Raw genomic sequence first — 16,757 nt, 5'->3', positions numbered from 1 at the left:
AAAAATCATATTATCCTTTTGATACAGAAAAAGCACAAAGCACAAAGACAAAGTACAACACCCATTCATGATAAAAAACTTCAATAAAGCAGGTCTAGAGGAAACATACCTCAACATAATAAAGACCTTTATGAAAAACCCACAGCCAACATCATAATCAGGGGGGGAAAACAGAGCATTTTCTGTAAGGTGAAGAAAAAACAAGGATGTCCACTCTCACCACTTTTATTCAATATAGTCCTAGCCACAGCAATCAAGACAACAAAAAGGAATAAAAGGCATGCAAATTGGTAAGGAAAAAGGAAACCTTTCACTATCCGTAGATAACATACCATATATATACACACACACTCACTATAGGTACTAGTACTAGTATACATATATATATATACTATATGTACTATCTATATAGATATCTATCTATCTATCTATATCTATCTATATATATAGAAAACCCTAAACCACTAAAACTGATAAATGAATTTAGTAAAGTTGTAGGGTAAAAAAATCAATGTACAAAAACCTGTTGTATTTCCATACACTAATAATGAAACAGGAGAAAGAGAAATGAAGAAAATAGTCCCATTTACAGTTGTACCAAATATAATAAAGTACCTAAGAATAAACTTAACCAAGGAAGTAAAAGACCTATACTCTGAAAACTCTAAAACACTGATGAAAGAAATTCAAGACAACACACAGAAATGCAAAGATAGGGGTGCCTGGGTGTCTCCGTTGGTTAAGCATCTGCCTAGGCTCAGGTCATGATCCCAGGGTTCTGGGATGGAGTTCTGTACTGGGGTCCCTTCTCACCAAGGACTCTGCTTTTCCTTCTCCCTCTGCCACTCCCCCAGCTCATCATGCACCTTCCCCAGCTCGCTCTCAAATAAATAAAATCTTGGGGAAAAAAAAAAGAAACGCAGAGATATTCCATGGTCATGAATTGGAAGAATAAATATTGTTAAAATGTCTATACTACCCACAGGAATCTATACATTTAATGCAACCCCTATCCAATAGCGTTTTGCACAGTATTAGGACAAACAATCCAAAAATTTGCATGGAATGACAAAAGACCTTGAATTGTCAAAGCAATCTTGAAAAAAAACAAAACAAAACTGGAGGTATACAATTCCAGATTTCAAGTTATATTAACAAAGCTGCAGTAATCAAAGCAGTATGGTAGTGGCACAAAAACAGAACAGAAAGCCAGAAATAAACCCACAATTACATGGTCAACTAATCTTCGATAAAGCAGGAGACAATATGCAATGGGAAAAAGACAGCCTCTTCAACAAAGGGTGCTGGGAAAACCAGACAGCTACATGCAAAAGAATGAAAATGGACCACTTTCTTACACCATACCAAAAACAAACTCAAAATGGATTAAAAACTTAAATGTAAGACCTGAAACTATAAAGTCCTAGAAAAGAGCACAAGCAGTAACTTCTCTGACACTGGCAGTAGCGACATTTTTAAAATAAGTCTTCTAAGGCAAGGGAAATAGAAATAAAAATAAACTACTGGGATTATATCAAAGTAAAAAGCTTCTGCACCGCAACAGTCAACAAAACTAAAAGACAACATACTGAATAGAAGATATCTGTAAATGACATGTCCAATAAAGAGTTAGTATGCAAAATATATAAGAAAAGAGAATTAAGAGGTATAAACTTCCAGTTATAAAATAAATAAATCCTAGAATAGTCAATAACATTCATTGTAAAAACATTGGAAAACATTGTAAAAACATTGGAAAACATTGTATAGTGACAGATAGTGACTACATATATCATGGGTCTGCACTCAGTAATGTAGAGAATTGTCAAATCACTACTTTGTACACTTGAAACTAATACAACATTGTATATCAGTCATATTTCTATAATGTTAAGTATTTCTGCAAATTGTAAACCATTCTTTCAACAGTACATCACCTGGGAAAGGAGGAATAAAAAAGGAAGACAAATCTTAATTCCTAAGTAAAAATATCTGTCAACTCCAAAGGGGTGGGGATATATATAAAATATATATCTTTTATGTAAATACAAAATTATAGGAAGAAAACAAATTCTAAACACAGTGAATTCATGAATTATTATGAATTTTATGAATTATTCTACAGTTAAGCTCATTTAGCTTATTCTACGCTTTATATAAAATTATTGCTTTTTCTCCATAGCACCACAGTGACAGCTCTCAAAAACTACTCAACGTGATTCACTCTTCAGTGGCAAAGTAGAATAATTCTACCTACTTCTCAAGACTGTCAGAGGAATTACATAAAATAATACAAGAGAAATCCACAGCTCTGTGCATCTCTCATCCTAAATTCTTAGTAAACAGCATTATTTGACCTTAAGGATTTATGTATCCAAATTAAAGCATATTAACGAAATTGTTCCCAGCCATGTTTATGTCCCTTCTAGCTTTTTAAGTTTGTGAAGATTAACCAGAACACACATGACTACAGTAAAATGTTTTTATCTTTTAAGTTGGCTTTTGTACTGCGGTAGGTTTTCTATGGGGAAAAAGTTATTTCACAATCTACCATCACTACTTCATATAATTCAAATAATATATCATTTTCTCACATAACAAAACATTTGACAAAATCTCATTCTCTGTGCTACCATAATTTTATTACGACTCTTCTAACTCTGCAATCTCTTTAGATACTGACTTCACCAAAGAGTTTTGCTTTCTGTTCTCTGGTTCCCTTGTAGAGTATAAGGAAGATGTAGGTATGTTCAGGAGGTGGGTGGGTAGTCAGAGATGCAGTATAAAAAACTGTCCAATGAAACTGTCAGAAATAATAATAATGAAAATATTACCTGTTGAGTTCGAGTAACCATCTCCTTGTAGATACTATCCAGGCTGATATTTGATAAAGTGGTTAATGCTGATACAATTGTTTCTGCTTGTGCTTTGTCAAATCCTGTAAAAAGCAAATATGTATTTATGTTTTTGTAAAAATGTGTATCTTTACAATCTGAATAGCTAGAATAACTTTCCTCATCAAATTATTGTTAAAAAAAGGTTACAATTAAAAATTTCAGAGTAGGTTATTCTCCAATAGCACTCTATAATTTTAATTCCCACTGATCCATTTCCCCACACCTCCATTAACACTGGACATTGCTAGTGGTTTTGATTTTATAATTGGCATTAAAAAGTGAAATGGCACCGCATTATTTATCCTTAAATTTGCATTTCTTTAGTCAAGTAACTTTACATATATTTATTGCCTATTTATCTTTTCTGTGAGCTATTTATGGCCTTTGCCCATTTTTCTATAAAGTTACTGTAATTTTTTTATTGATTCATATGATTTATTTTTTATTGATTCATATGAACTCTTCGTATATTAAAGCAATAGGTTCATTGTCATGTATGTTCCTAACATTTCTAACTTTGTGAATGATACCTTTAGATATACAGATTTAAGTATTTCAGTAATCACATTGGTCAGTCTTTTCTGCTTTTGAGTTTTAGGTCTTGCTTCCTCAATCTCAAAGTCTTAAAATATTCTATTCTAGCATTTTTAATAGTTTTCTCTCATTTTTTTATATTTGACTTTTAATCAATCTGTAATTTATTTTTCAGTGAGAGTATCTAATGTTTTTTCAAACATCTAGCCATGTAATCTATCAATTTACTAAATAGGCCTTCCTTTCCCTAATTTGTAATACCTTCTTTATTGTTTGCTAAAAATGTCTACATGTATCTGAATGCCATTCTATTAATTCTATTCCTGTACTATCACATAATTTAAATTACTGTTTCGGTATCTGGTAATCTTTTGTCTTCTTTTTTGCTATTCTTAAATAGTCCTTGCACTTCCAGGAGAACTTTAGTATCAGCCTAGAAACTAGTTTTTCTTTTCTACATAATTAAAATCATACTACACATGTAATTTTATGTTTTTCCCCCACTTAATCTGAGTATTTCTCCTATCAGTAAATATTCCTCAACACTATTTTTTTTTTTAAAGAATTTATTTATTTATTTGACAGAGAGAAATCACAAGTAGATGGAGAGGCAGGCAGAGAGAGAGAGAGAGAGAGAGGGAAGCAGGCTCCCTGCTGAGCAGACAGCCCGATGCGGGACTCGATCCCAGGACCCTGAGATCATGACCTGAGCCGAAGGCAGCGGCTTAACCCACTGAGCCACCCAGGCGCCCAACACTATTTTTTTTGACTGTAGAATATTCCACTGTATGGATGGTGTATGGATGGTGCTTGTATTTAAAATGACTCTTAATTGTTCATAATAATGATACTGTCTTCACTAGGTAATTTACTGTTACTGTTAACATTCTTTCAAGAGGTACCCGTTTCTTACCATGAGTTTCCAAATCTTGAACCAGTGCATGGGTATCAAAAGTTAATTTCCTTTGTTCTAAAGGAGTTATGTCCACTCGCCTCATATCATATCCTTCCTTGGTTGTGGTGGTGAAGAAATCTGAAAAAGAAGACAGGTGTCCTCCTTGTAGTAACCAACACAAGCATGACATTTTAGCTTCTAAGGCATTTCTTCTATTTAGCACACAGTTCCAGCTCCTAGGAATCCTATAATTTCAAGGAAGAAAACGGAGTCTTCTGAGTGGCCCTCTCATCTGAAAAGTTTCTATTCTATATTCTATTCTATAATGGCGACCACCGCAAAAATATTTCCTTTCCTCCTTTTAGTATTCAGATATATTTTGTCAGGAGTCAGTCAAAAGTTGTAACATAATACACATCAAAAGCTTTAGGGGTGCCTGGGTGGCTCAGTCATTAGGCGTTTGCCTTTGGCTTAAGCTGTGATCCCACGGTCCTGGGATTGGTCCTGGGACTGAGCCTCAAGTCGGGCTCCCTGCTCTGTGGGAAGCCTGGTTCTCCCTCTCTGACTCCCCCTGCTTGTGTTTCCTCTGTAGCTGACTCTCTCTCTGTCAAATAAAATCTAAAAAAAAGGGCAAGCTTTGGATATTACTGCCAAGTCTCTCATTACTGGAAGAGTAGAAACCACCCAACTCTCCTAGGGGCCAAGAAGTCTTTTATAGAGCTCCAGTAATTATTTATACCTTCATCACCATATAAAGTAGGTTTTGAATGCCCACTCTCTTACATATCCATTTTATTTTCATCACAGTTCTCAGCTCTAACCTGAAACTGTCTGATTTCTTCCTCTGAACCAAAATGTAAGTTCCATGAAACTATGAGTTTTTCATCACTGTACCTTCAGTACCTAGAACGGTGCTTGGCAGATAACTGAGTCACAATATTTTACTGCTGAATCAACCGATAAATTTGATTTTAAATCCTAGGGTATATACTACTATCAACACAAAGGCCCTAGCAAATTTCTCATTTTTGCGATAAACTGTCCCATTTCAATAAATTCCCAATTTTTAACCTAGACAGAGTATGGTCCTTTTCCATATATTACTGATGAATTCATTAAAAGGTATTCTTCAGAACTTTGTGTACATATAACTTCATTACTATTATTATGTATTAAATAAAATAACAGCTAATTATTGTAACTATTAATTGACTAGTAGGTACTATACTAGATTTTTTTTTTAAGGAGATTTTATTTATTTGAGAAAGTTATTTGAGAAAACGAGCAAGAGGGAGCCTGACAAAGGGTTTGATCCCAGGACCCTAGAATCATGACTTGGGCTGAAGACAGATGCTTAAAACAGACTGAGCCACCCAGGCACTCCATATACCAGATATTTCATACCTTGTGAATGCAAGGTGGTATTACCTAGTTTTACAAAAGAAAACTGGACCTAGAAAATGTGAAGAATTTTACCTAGAGTCATTGGCATAATCAGAATTAAGACTCAAGTCTTCTGACTCCAAAGCTCATGCTCTTTCTGTCACCCATGCTGTCTCTTTTTTTTATCCTAAATCACTTTATTTATCTAAGTACTTAAAAGACATAGCTGCAACCTCAGGTATTACTTTTCTGCTAGGTGATGTAGGGAAAATGTCATTCTTCCCTATGTATTTTTTCACCCGAATGCCAGGCACAGGGCATGATGTGCAAAACCAGACATAACTGATGTCTTTGCTGACTCTGTGGACTAGTAGGCAGGAAAGAGATATTTAAAAATAGTATTTGAATATGAACTCTAAATTCAATGATAAAAAAGTAATGGCCAGTTCTTTATATTTATATTCATTCAAATACTCAGATAAAAAAGGAATCGGATGTAAAGGTGGATCAATTTTGCGCACATGGACATACACATTAGCACAGTGGTCAGCAACCTTTTTGGCTCTGAGTGCCATCTAGAAGAGTTAAGCAATGTCCCTCTGCATCAACATTAGATTTGAGGAAGAGAAAAGAAAAAAATGAGGGAAAAAGAGGGGCAGATTTCAGTAAAATTTCTAATAGCAGTTGTATTAGGAATGATAGTACCCACAGTTACCCATCCTTGATTAGAAGTTTAGTATTTCATTTGGGGTTTACTGCAGGGAAGGGGAGATTATATGTATACACACACACACACACACACACAGACACACACACATGAATGAATGGCACGATACTGCTTTCACGCCTGTAATTTATCCTTAAAATTCTCATGTTATGGATGAGAAAAACAGGTTCAGAAATGCTAAGTAACTGCCCGAGATCTTATGGCCTCAGAGCTATGCAGATGACTGTACAATTCCTCTTTCTTCCATGAAGGGAAGCTTCCCACTGATACAAGAGAGACCAAATAAATATCTAACAACTGCTGCAAATCTCTGCAGGATATCTCTGCAGAGATGACAGCTGCAATCTCTTGTCCCACTGTGCTCAATTTGGCCCTCCGCTCTCAAGGACTCTTAATTCTTTAATTCCCTTAATAATTTAAGAATGTTCTCCTTTTCTCTGCCTGCTCATATTTATCCTTCAGTGTTCAGTTCAAATGTCTCCTCCACCAGAAAGCCTGCCCAGACTCTTTACAGCCAGGTGTTTTCTTGTTAGGGTTTTCCACAGGATCCTAGAACGTTACTTTGCCATACCTCAAAATTTACACATTTGTATGATTATTAAATATTTACTTTTCCCACTAGGCCAGGGATCAGGTTAGCAAACCACAGCCTGCAGGCCACCACCTCCTATTTTTCTAAACAGCTTTACTGCAACACAGCCATGCTCATTCACTTATGAATGAAAAACACGAGAATTATCTAAATATAAACTCTAAGTTCAAATGATAAAAAAGAAACAGCCAGTCCTTTTTACACCTATGGGTGCTTTCATGCTACCAATACAAGAAGAGTATTAAGTGACTATATGGTCCACAATGCCTACGTAATGCCTACAATGCTCCCTTGTAGAAAAACTCTGACTACCACCGCATTAGATTACAAGGTCCCTATCAGCAGGAACCACACCTGTTGTTGCTCATCATGAAATCCCCAATGCCTAATACAACTCTGCGTGCTCAGCAGACATTTGCTGATTAACAGAAACTGTATTAGGTGTTGTGGATACAATGAAGATCAAGGCCATGGTTTTAAATCATGTGCTATCAAGATATATCCATAACGGAATAGAAAGGAGAGACATTTGGTCCTCGATGAGAATAAAGGGTTAAAAATGGCTATCTGGATGAAATCTTACCATCTGCAGCAATGTGGATGGAACTAGAGGATATTATGCGAAGTCAAGTCTATCAGAGAAAGGCAATTATCGTATGATTTCACTCATATGGAATTTAAGAAACAAAACAGAGTGATAGGGGAAGGGAAAATGTAAAATAAACAAAATCAGAGAGGAAGACAAACTGTAAGAGACTCTTAACTAAGGAAACAAACTGAGGGTTGCGGGATGGGAGGAAGTTGGGGGGATGGGGTAACTGGGTGGGTGGGCATTAAGGAGGACACATGACACAATGAGCACTGGGTGTTATAAGCAACAGATGAATCACTGAACTCTACTGTGAACTAACAGAACACCATATGTTAACTGAATTTAAATAAAATTTTTTAAAAAATGGCTAGTTATAAAAGATTGACAGTAAACCTTAAAGAGGGGTTACAGTAAACCTTACAAGTAAACCTTAAAGAGGGGTTAGCCAGGCAGGAGGAACAGGATGAGCAAAATTCACAAAGGCATGAGCTGCCTTTGCTATTTCTACCTTGGGTTCTATTTACTATGGGGCTGAGGAGAAATAGAGAAGGATCTGTGGAACATTCATTCCTTAGGTGTACTCAAACAGTTATGTAATCTTTGGCTAAGTCCCCATCACCCAAAGAACTAGGTGCTGACACCTTCCCTTGCAGTAGGACTTTAGAGAGTACTCTTTGGAGGGAATAAGGAAATGGAAAAGCTTGGGTACCACAGCAGGGCTTCACAAGTACTTCAACTCATAAGCACTCCCCTCCCCCCGCCCGCCTCCAAAAGCACTTTTAAGAATAAGTCTTTGCAAGCATATTAATAGGTAGAAGAGAGGAAGTAGCCAGAATCACCGTTTTTAGCTCAGGATGGGGTAACAGGTCCTTGATACCTTAAAAGTTCCCAGAACTTATACGATTGTACAAAACCCCAAACCCCTCCTTTCATATCTTGTAGTTTTCTTAAAGTAAGAAACAAACTCTGTTTAAAGACTTAACCAGCATCACAAAGCTGTTAAACTGTGTATCTTGGATTAGCACTCTGGCCTACCTTGAACCAAGATGCCTCTTTACCAGGAAAGGCCAGATTTTAATTTCCATTAACACATGTAAAATCCTGCCTCACTAAATCTAAGCTACAAGTTTTATATCAACTTCTGCTAACTTCAGAGAAACAATACTTTAGTGACATAGCTGGTTATTAATATACATTTCTATACGCTGGTCTGTTGGCAGGCACTTTGCTAGATACATCAGAATTACCAGAATTAAGTAACACAGATATCCCTGGGCTCCACCCCTGACCACCAACTCCATAGTTCTGCAGTGGAGGTTAAAACTATGTACTTTTGGGGCGCCTGGGTGGCTCAGTGGGTTAAGCCGCTGCCTTCGGCTCAGGTCATGATCTTGGGGTCCTGGGATGGAGTCCCGCATCGGGCTCTCTGCTCAGCAGGGAGCCTGCTTCCTTCTCTCTCTGCCTGCCTCTCCATCTACTTGTGATTTCTCTCTGTCAAATAAATAAATAAAATCTTAAAAAAAAACAAACTATGTACTTTTACAAGTATCCGCAGGGTTTCTTTTCCGCTACATTTGGGAACCAGTAATGAACTAGGAATCCAGCACTATTAAAACTTAGACAAACTGCATCACCTTCCCATCTCTTCTATTATTTACCTTTAAAAAAGATATTGAACTAAGTGAGATCCTTCCACAGGTCAAGGTCAAGGTTTTTAAATTCCTTCATTACTAACATTATTAGTCAAGTTTAAACTACACAGTGAGTATTCAATTAATATTTGTTCAGTAATGATGGACACAAATCCTATTAGGTATAACGGGCCACTTATGATTTCTCCAAGAAAGATTTAAGTAGGGTATCTCAACAAATGTTAAAAGACATCACTGTTTACTTATTAACTATTTTCTAGTACTTCAAAAGTTCATTCTCCGAAACTGTTTAATATTCTGTTTACATATTCAAATGAAAACACACACTCTCTCAAAATTTACAAAGTAAGATTGAGAATGGGATGATTTCCCAAGGTTCAAAATATGCTATCTCCTTTTTCAAAAGTCCATCATCATGCCTAAGTAAACTCAACACCTAAATACGTAAGGAACTACCTGGTGACAGACACTGGGAGTTCAACAGCAGCCTTACAGATGGGGGAATCGACAACTGCAATCTTACTGTGAAAGGGAAGCAACTGGCAGAATGGCACAAAGTGCAGTGGGCACTGGGCGGCTCATTGCCCACGGCACTGAATACTGAAGACGGTGAACAGAGAACGCTAAGGTCAGTACGAAGTGCCTGTTCTGTAGACAACCTTACAGAATTTTTAAAAATGTGCGGGGAGATTCTGGAATCATCTTTCAGCATAAAGTCTGACGTCCTTCAGGACACAATGCTAACGAGGGTGCCAACAAATCCAACACTTGCAGGTTCCAGCATTCGCGTTTTGTTTGGCTTTGCATGGCTCCTCTGTGACTGCAGAGTACTAGAAATTACAGCGAAAATAAAGCTGGCCTGACCTGAAATGTATGCTGTGGTCTACCAAACACGGGGGCTTTAGACAGCACCCAAAAAACACAGCCTAAGTTTGAAGAGGCCACGAAAGAAGCCAGAACTCTCCGACCAGATTGCTCTTGACTGGTCTCGCAGAGGGCGGGGATTGACAGCCTCGTCAGACCGTAAGAAAACGGAGCCTGAGAAAGAAGCCGGGGTGGGGGTGGGGGGGTGGGGGGAGGGGAAGAACTCTAGTGGCGGAGCCAGGTGGGAACCCCAGGCTCTCAGACGCGCATTCTCAGGAGAAGGCGGTGCTCTACGGGGTCCCTCGCCCTTCCTGCCCCAGGGCAACCCGGGGAGACCTTGCGGCGCGGTCGCCCGCACCTGGCGGGGTTGGGAGGGGCGTGGCACCGTGGCCTAGGGCGCTCCCGAGCAGGTAGGAACCACCGGCTGTCTCCCCACAGAATACTCAGGCATCGGTGACAAGCTGCCTCGTCTCACCTCTCCGCAGGGCCGGCGAAAAAACCCCGCCGAGGCTCGAAAACCGGCGGCCCTCCTTGCTCTCAGAACACAGGAGCCGCCGAACACAGCGACTCCACATTTCCGGTTTTCAGCTGGGGGGGGGGGGAGGCGAATGCGTGCGGGGGGGAGGGGCGGGTGCTGAATCACGCTCAGGCTTTCGGGCAAGGTAGTTCTGGCACTGCGAGGATGCTGGGAAGTGTAGTTTTCCGCCTGCCCCACAGGCCACCACCAGCGGAGCCTCCAGTCGCGGTCCCGCAGAGATGGGCCTCTTCACAGATGGACCCACAGCTCACGAGCATGGTTCACAGCGGCTCCGCTCCTCGCACCGTCCCTTCCCAACCAGCGCACGACGTTACCGCCCTAAGAAAGCGGGACCGTGTTTGAGACCTTCCAGTTCCCGTTTTCTAGCAATGAGGTACAGCTCAACAGCGGAGGTTCCCCGGGAAAGCCAGCAGCCATTACTCGAGAGGGAGTCACATCCTACTGCCGGGCAAGCTGGGACTTGAAATCCTCGTCCGCTGAGCATTCCGGGAGATCGCGCAGGAACCTGGGATATGTAGTCGAACGAGGCCTTCGTTCGCGTTGCTCCATGGCCTACTGCTTCGCCCTCTTGTGTATAGGAGGACGAACTTCAGTTGGTTTAGTCCCCGTCTGGAGGGAAACAATTTCTGTTTCCAGAGTGGACTTGATTTTCACCACTTAAGCCCTTTGAGACCTGTTACTTCAGACTTTGTTCCACAAAGTAAAAATCCTGAAAATAACAACACACAGTAGTTGTGGGGTTCAAATATGCTCTTATATTCTTTGTAAATTCTAAAGTGGTCCCAATAGTTAGGTTTTAGTGGTTTAATCTCACAAGGATGTAAACAGTTACCCCTGGATTTTCCTACTTGTTTTCAAAGCTTTGTAAGTATCATCTGCTTAACGAGCGCCATACTAAGCACTGAGGCCCATTAAAGGAACAACACTTGGGGCGCCTGGGTGGCTCAGTGGTTTAAGCCTCTGCCTTCAGCTCGGGTCATGATCTCAGGGTCCTGGGATCGAGCCCCACATCGGGTTCTCTGCTTAGCGGGGAGCCTGCTTCCCCCTCTCTCTCTGCCTGCCTCTCTGCCTACTTGTGATCTCTCTCTGTCTATCAAATAAATAAAAAATAAATAAATAAAAATAAAAATCTTTAAAGGAACAACACTTGATTCCTGTCAGCAAGGGTTTTAACAGGCAATTTATGGAGAAGGCTATTAAAAAATTGAAGAAAAAAAAAAGGAAAAGCTTAAATTCACCAGGAAAATGAAAAAAGCAAACATAAATATATACCAGTTTTACCTATTAAAGTTAAAAAAAGTTATCGATGCCAGCAAATACGCAATTAGATAGGGTCACCCATACTGCTGGCAGGAGTGTAAGTTAGTACAGTACATTCGGAAAGCAATTTAATAATATATATGAAATTATAAAAAGTGAATAGCCAGAGGTTCACTTCTAAAAACCTACCCTAAGCAAAAGTAATCATAGCTATAATAAATATTTTAAAAAATTATAACCTATGGAATTTTATTTTAATAGTAAAATTTTAAAATAATCTAAGTACTCAATGTGATTCAGCAACTTGCACAAATGCCCCAAATTGGAATACTATACAATCATATAGTTGGAATTATTATTCAAATGGGAATATTATACAATCATGGAATATTATATAATCATTAACATGATATAATTATTTAAAAAATTCTTTACATATACACACATATATTAATGATATATATATGTGTATGTATATCCCATATAATTGTAATTCTGTCAAATGACATGATGATCACTGTTCTGGAAGAGCTCACAGACTACTGGAAGATATAGACCAGTAAGTGGGACCAGGATATTTTTAATTACCTTAAGTAATGATTATGGAAAAAAGTGTACCTTTTTGTATACCCACACTTATTGGTTATTATTTACATTACTGTAAAACTCCACGACAGAAATAAAGTATTGATTAGTCAGGTGACCAAAGCAGGGCTAATTATTCTCTTTCACAAAACTCCTGTAGTGACCCATGTCCTTGCTCTTGCTCTTGCCCTTGTAGTTCTTGCTTGTATCCATGATGGTAGAGACACATCTGTCACTGTTTTCTCCAACACCTGGCATATCATCTCACCCCTAATGAGCCTTCAGGAAAGATGTTTTGAATGAATCAATAAACGTTTGAAATATAGTCATCGTTTGGTGAGGTGACCTGATAGACTGGGGCATCGGAGTCATTTGGAAGATCAGGCAGAATTGGGGGAGATAAAATTGAAAATAAGAAGAAAAAGACTAAGGAATTGGGCTTGTACGATAGACTCTCAGGTGATTTTGAACGTTTTTTTAGCCCAAACTGATAAAAGCTAGTTTGAGTACCTTTCCAGGAAACAGTCTTCACCATTTGCTGGGTCAGGCTTATGAATCATTGCTCCTCCCAGTGTCTGATGAGGTGAGCTGGCCATGAGAAGTGCTCTCTCTCTGAAAGCAGCTTGATTTAGCCACACCTCAGGCCAGTAACTTAGCAGGGAAGTGGGTCCTACCTTCTTCATTGTGAAGGGACACTTTTATTGTGTTTTTGCTCTTATGAGCCCTCAATTTAAAAATATCTTACACTCTTTACCAACCACATATACGAAGCCATTACATATTTTCCTATTTTTGATTATTTTAAGACCTAGATAACTAGCATTTAGTGAGTAGGAGATACACAGTGCTGATCCAATACCCAAACTGGTAATGTCCTGAAGGACAAAGCACTTACCAGTTTGTTTTTTTTTGTGTGTGTGTGTGTGTGTGTGATTTTCAGTTTCATCTTCAGTGATGCTACAATTTCCTTGGGCATTGTGAAATTCCAGGTCCCTCATGAAGACCCCAATAGTTTTCCTTCTGAGGCCCAGAAGTCTGGGAACCCAGGGTGGGCATAATTGCAAGAGATGGTGAATGCAGCTCTGCTGACTTCAAGGAGAGAAGATGCAGCCTGGACTGCTCCCCAAATTGGTTCTTTTCTCTAGGAATAGGTGATGTGAAGGAGCCCTAATGTATTTTTTAGAGCACATGAGTGAGGCTTTGGGAGACAGATGTGACCCAATGGGATCCTCTTCCTTCCTTAGTTTACTTTGAGTTTTTGACACTAGAGGGAGTATGTGGACAGGAAAGAAGACCATCTTTCGCCCTTGTTTCTACAACTGATTTTGTAGTTTTTGTTTAATGAGTCAGAGGAGCCCATTGTCACCAAAGTTTTGTGCTAGTTTATGTTTTTTTTTTTTTAAATTTATTAATTTATTTGAGAGAGAGCACAGGGAAGGGCAGAGGGAGAGAGAAACTTAAGCAAACTCTTCATTGAACTCAAAGCTTACTTGGGCTTGATCATGAAACTTAATTGACTGAGCCACCCTGGGCCCCTGTGCTAGTTCATGTTAATATCACATTTCTCATGCTTGAAAGTGACTACAAACCCCCTAACCCCCACGGCTCTGAGACCTTCTTTTCCTGATTATACTAAGGAGCTGGCAATGACAACCAATGACAAGTTTCCTGATTATAGTAAATCAAGAAAAAGATTTAAAAGGAAAGAAAAAGAGAACAAAAGAATTGTGAAAACATTGCTGTATTTTGCAATGTGACATCATGCCTGACAGTGTCTCTCACTGGTTATTCATTTATTCTTTCAATTAATCCTTAAGGAGTACTATTTATGATGTCAGGCACTTTACTAAGCCATAAGGATCCAGACATAAGAGCCAATGCTGCCTTCTGATTTTTATCAGTCTAACTATGATCAACACTATGATGAAGGAGAAACGTGCTGGGACATCTGGGTGGCTCAGATGGTGAAGCACCTGCCCTCGGTTCAGGTCATGATCTCGGGGTCCTGGGATGGAGCTGCTTCTCTCTCTCCCTCTGCTTCTCTCCTTCCAGTACTCTCTCAGTCTCTCTCTCTCAAATAAGTAAATCTTAAAGAGAGAGAGAGAGAGAGAAAAGTACCAAGGAGAAAAGTCCCTTACACCAAGGGAAGGAACTCCTGATACATGGAACTTCCTTCATTTCTTCATGGAAGCTCACACATTCCTCTACATCAGTACATTTGAGCTCCTTAGTAACACCATGAGTGAGGCAGTGTTGCTCCTATTTCACAGATGGGAAAACTGAGGTTCAGAAGGCTCAGGTGACCTGTGTCCCACGTCACAGAGCAAGTAAGGGGTCGAGCTTAGAACTGAACGTACTGCTCGCGGTACAGAGAAGTCACACCGTCACTCACCCCTCCACCGTTGCTGTTCATGGCACATGGGGCACAAACTGTGAAATCATGGCTGCTATTAGGGACACGTGGCCTCTCCTCCTCCAGGAGGCTATTCTGCATCCTCTTTCATTTGTTCAAGAAAACAAAATCTCTCATACAGGGGTGGCAACTAAGTTTCATCTTCATGACGACTCTCTTGGACTGACTGCTCAGAACAGAGAGTTGAGTAGTCTGAGGCCACATCCTGGTGTGGTAGGGAAGAGTGCCCACTGTGGACTGGCCACGTCTGCCACAGATGCAGGAAAGGGAAGGGGCTGCACAAGTGCCGTTTTTAGTTCATCAAGATGCTGCACCAGTCACGACGTTTCCCATGACATCCAGCCCCACCCCCAACACCCACTGTGTCCACTTTCTCTTATTCCTTCCCTTCCCAGCAGGAATGGTTCCTGTCCACTTACTAATAGCTTCAGTTACCTGAGCAGGTAATGGGTTCAAGGCACTTGGCATATATTACTGCCAGGCCTTACAACAATCCTGCAAGTTTCAGCGAGGTTCAGTGACTAGTTCAAGGGCACATGAGGAGTAAGTAAGTAAGTTGAACCCTGAACCAAAAGGTGAGTTTTACTTACATTTTGTGGTGGGCCATGAGTACCTTCCTATTTACTGTTTGCTTAAAGCCTCACAACGCCCCCAGGAGGTAGTTCTCTGGGTTTACAGCTGGGGGAGGCAGAGACCCAAAGGAGAGGAGCCGGCTGCAGAGTGGGGGAGCCCTCCAGACTGGAGTTCAGGCCTTCACCTGCTGCTCCTCCCCTCCCCCTGCCAAGAAGAGCCCTGGATTGCACAGAGCCTTTCGCACAGAGCTGATCTACGCCACCCTGGGGAGACTCTGGGGGCCCCTGATTAATTTTACCCCCTCATCCTTACTCTGTTTCCAGCTCTTCTCATCAAGAAGGTCTTTTTTTGGTTGGTGGCTCCTTCTTCTGTCACTTAGCCTCTTTCCTTTAAAAAAAATATTATTTTTGAGGTGAGATTCACATAACATAAAATCGAGCATTTTAATTTTTATTTGTTTGTTTGTTTGGTGGGCAGCAAAGCAAGGTTTATTGAGCATTTTGAGTGATAGTACAAAGCTCTGGAGGAGGGAGGAGACCTGAGAGGATTGCTCTAAAATTAAGCATTTTAAAGTAAACAGTAGCATTTATTACATTTGCATTATTTTACAACCACTACCTTTATCTTGTTCCAAAATGTTTCCATCTCGTGTAAACTGTTGATGCAGTAAGCAAGCTCTCCTCACTGCCTGCTCTCCCAGCCCTTAGCTACAGCCAGTCTGCTTTTTGTCTCTGTGGCTTCATCTGTTTTGGGTTTTTCCTATAAAAACAATTGCATTTTACAACATGCAGCCTTTTGTGTTTGGCTTCTTTCATTTAGCCTAATGTTTCAGAGGCTTGTCCATGCTGTAGCAGATCAGTACATCATTCCTTTTTATGGCTGGATGATATTTTTTCGACATACGTACCACAATTATCTATTCATCCACCGATGGGCATTCAGGCCGTTTCTACTTCGTGGCTATAGTGAAGGGTGCTGCTAGGAACATGTGTGCACACGTGCTTGAGTATCTATTTTCAATCCTTTGGCATATACCTTGGAGCGGAATTGCAGGGTCATATGGCAATTCTGTGCTTTTGGAAGACCCAGAGATCAAAAGGGGTATCTTCTACAGATTCACAGAACCAGGATGACTAGATGTGAAAAGATGAGATGTGGCGAAGAAACTCCATTCCTCCAAAGAGCTATGGGCAGGAAGGGATGTGTGTGAGGTGAGGGGTGAAAAGTAGCCTGAGGTACAAAGCTTCAGTGG

At 40.0% G+C, this 16,757-nt stretch overlaps 1 protein-coding gene and 1 long non-coding RNA gene across 2 annotated transcripts in view; one reads left to right on the top strand and one right to left on the bottom strand.

Moving 5' to 3' along the window:
• Positions 1 to 2,458, top strand: part of LOC122912533 — a 28,887-nt gene extending 26,429 nt beyond the window's left edge. Inside the window, exon 7 of the long non-coding RNA XR_006385649.1 lies at positions 2,183 to 2,458. This is a non-coding gene — a long non-coding RNA (uncharacterized LOC122912533). The remainder of the gene's footprint in view (positions 1 to 2,182) is intronic.
• Positions 1 to 11,142, bottom strand: part of CCDC90B (coiled-coil domain containing 90B) — a 37,820-nt gene extending 26,678 nt beyond the window's left edge. Inside the window, exons 1-3 of the mRNA XM_044258426.1 lie at positions 10,612 to 11,142; positions 4,345 to 4,464; positions 2,835 to 2,938 (exon numbers count right to left, since the gene is read on the bottom strand). Coding sequence (XP_044114361.1) covers positions 2,835 to 2,938; positions 4,345 to 4,464; positions 10,612 to 10,711 — 324 coding nt within the window. The 5' untranslated portion in view covers positions 10,712 to 11,142. The remainder of the gene's footprint in view (positions 1 to 2,834; positions 2,939 to 4,344; positions 4,465 to 10,611) is intronic.
• Between the last annotated feature and the right edge of the window lie 5,615 nt (positions 11,143 to 16,757).

Source organism: Neovison vison, chromosome 7, assembly GCF_020171115.1.
Source record: "Neovison vison isolate M4711 chromosome 7, ASM_NN_V1, whole genome shotgun sequence".
In the NCBI taxonomy this organism is placed as follows: Eukaryota; Metazoa; Chordata; class Mammalia; order Carnivora; family Mustelidae; genus Neogale; species Neogale vison.
Note: the sequence above shows the minus strand (reverse complement) of the source record. Positions and strands in the feature narration are given on the sequence as shown.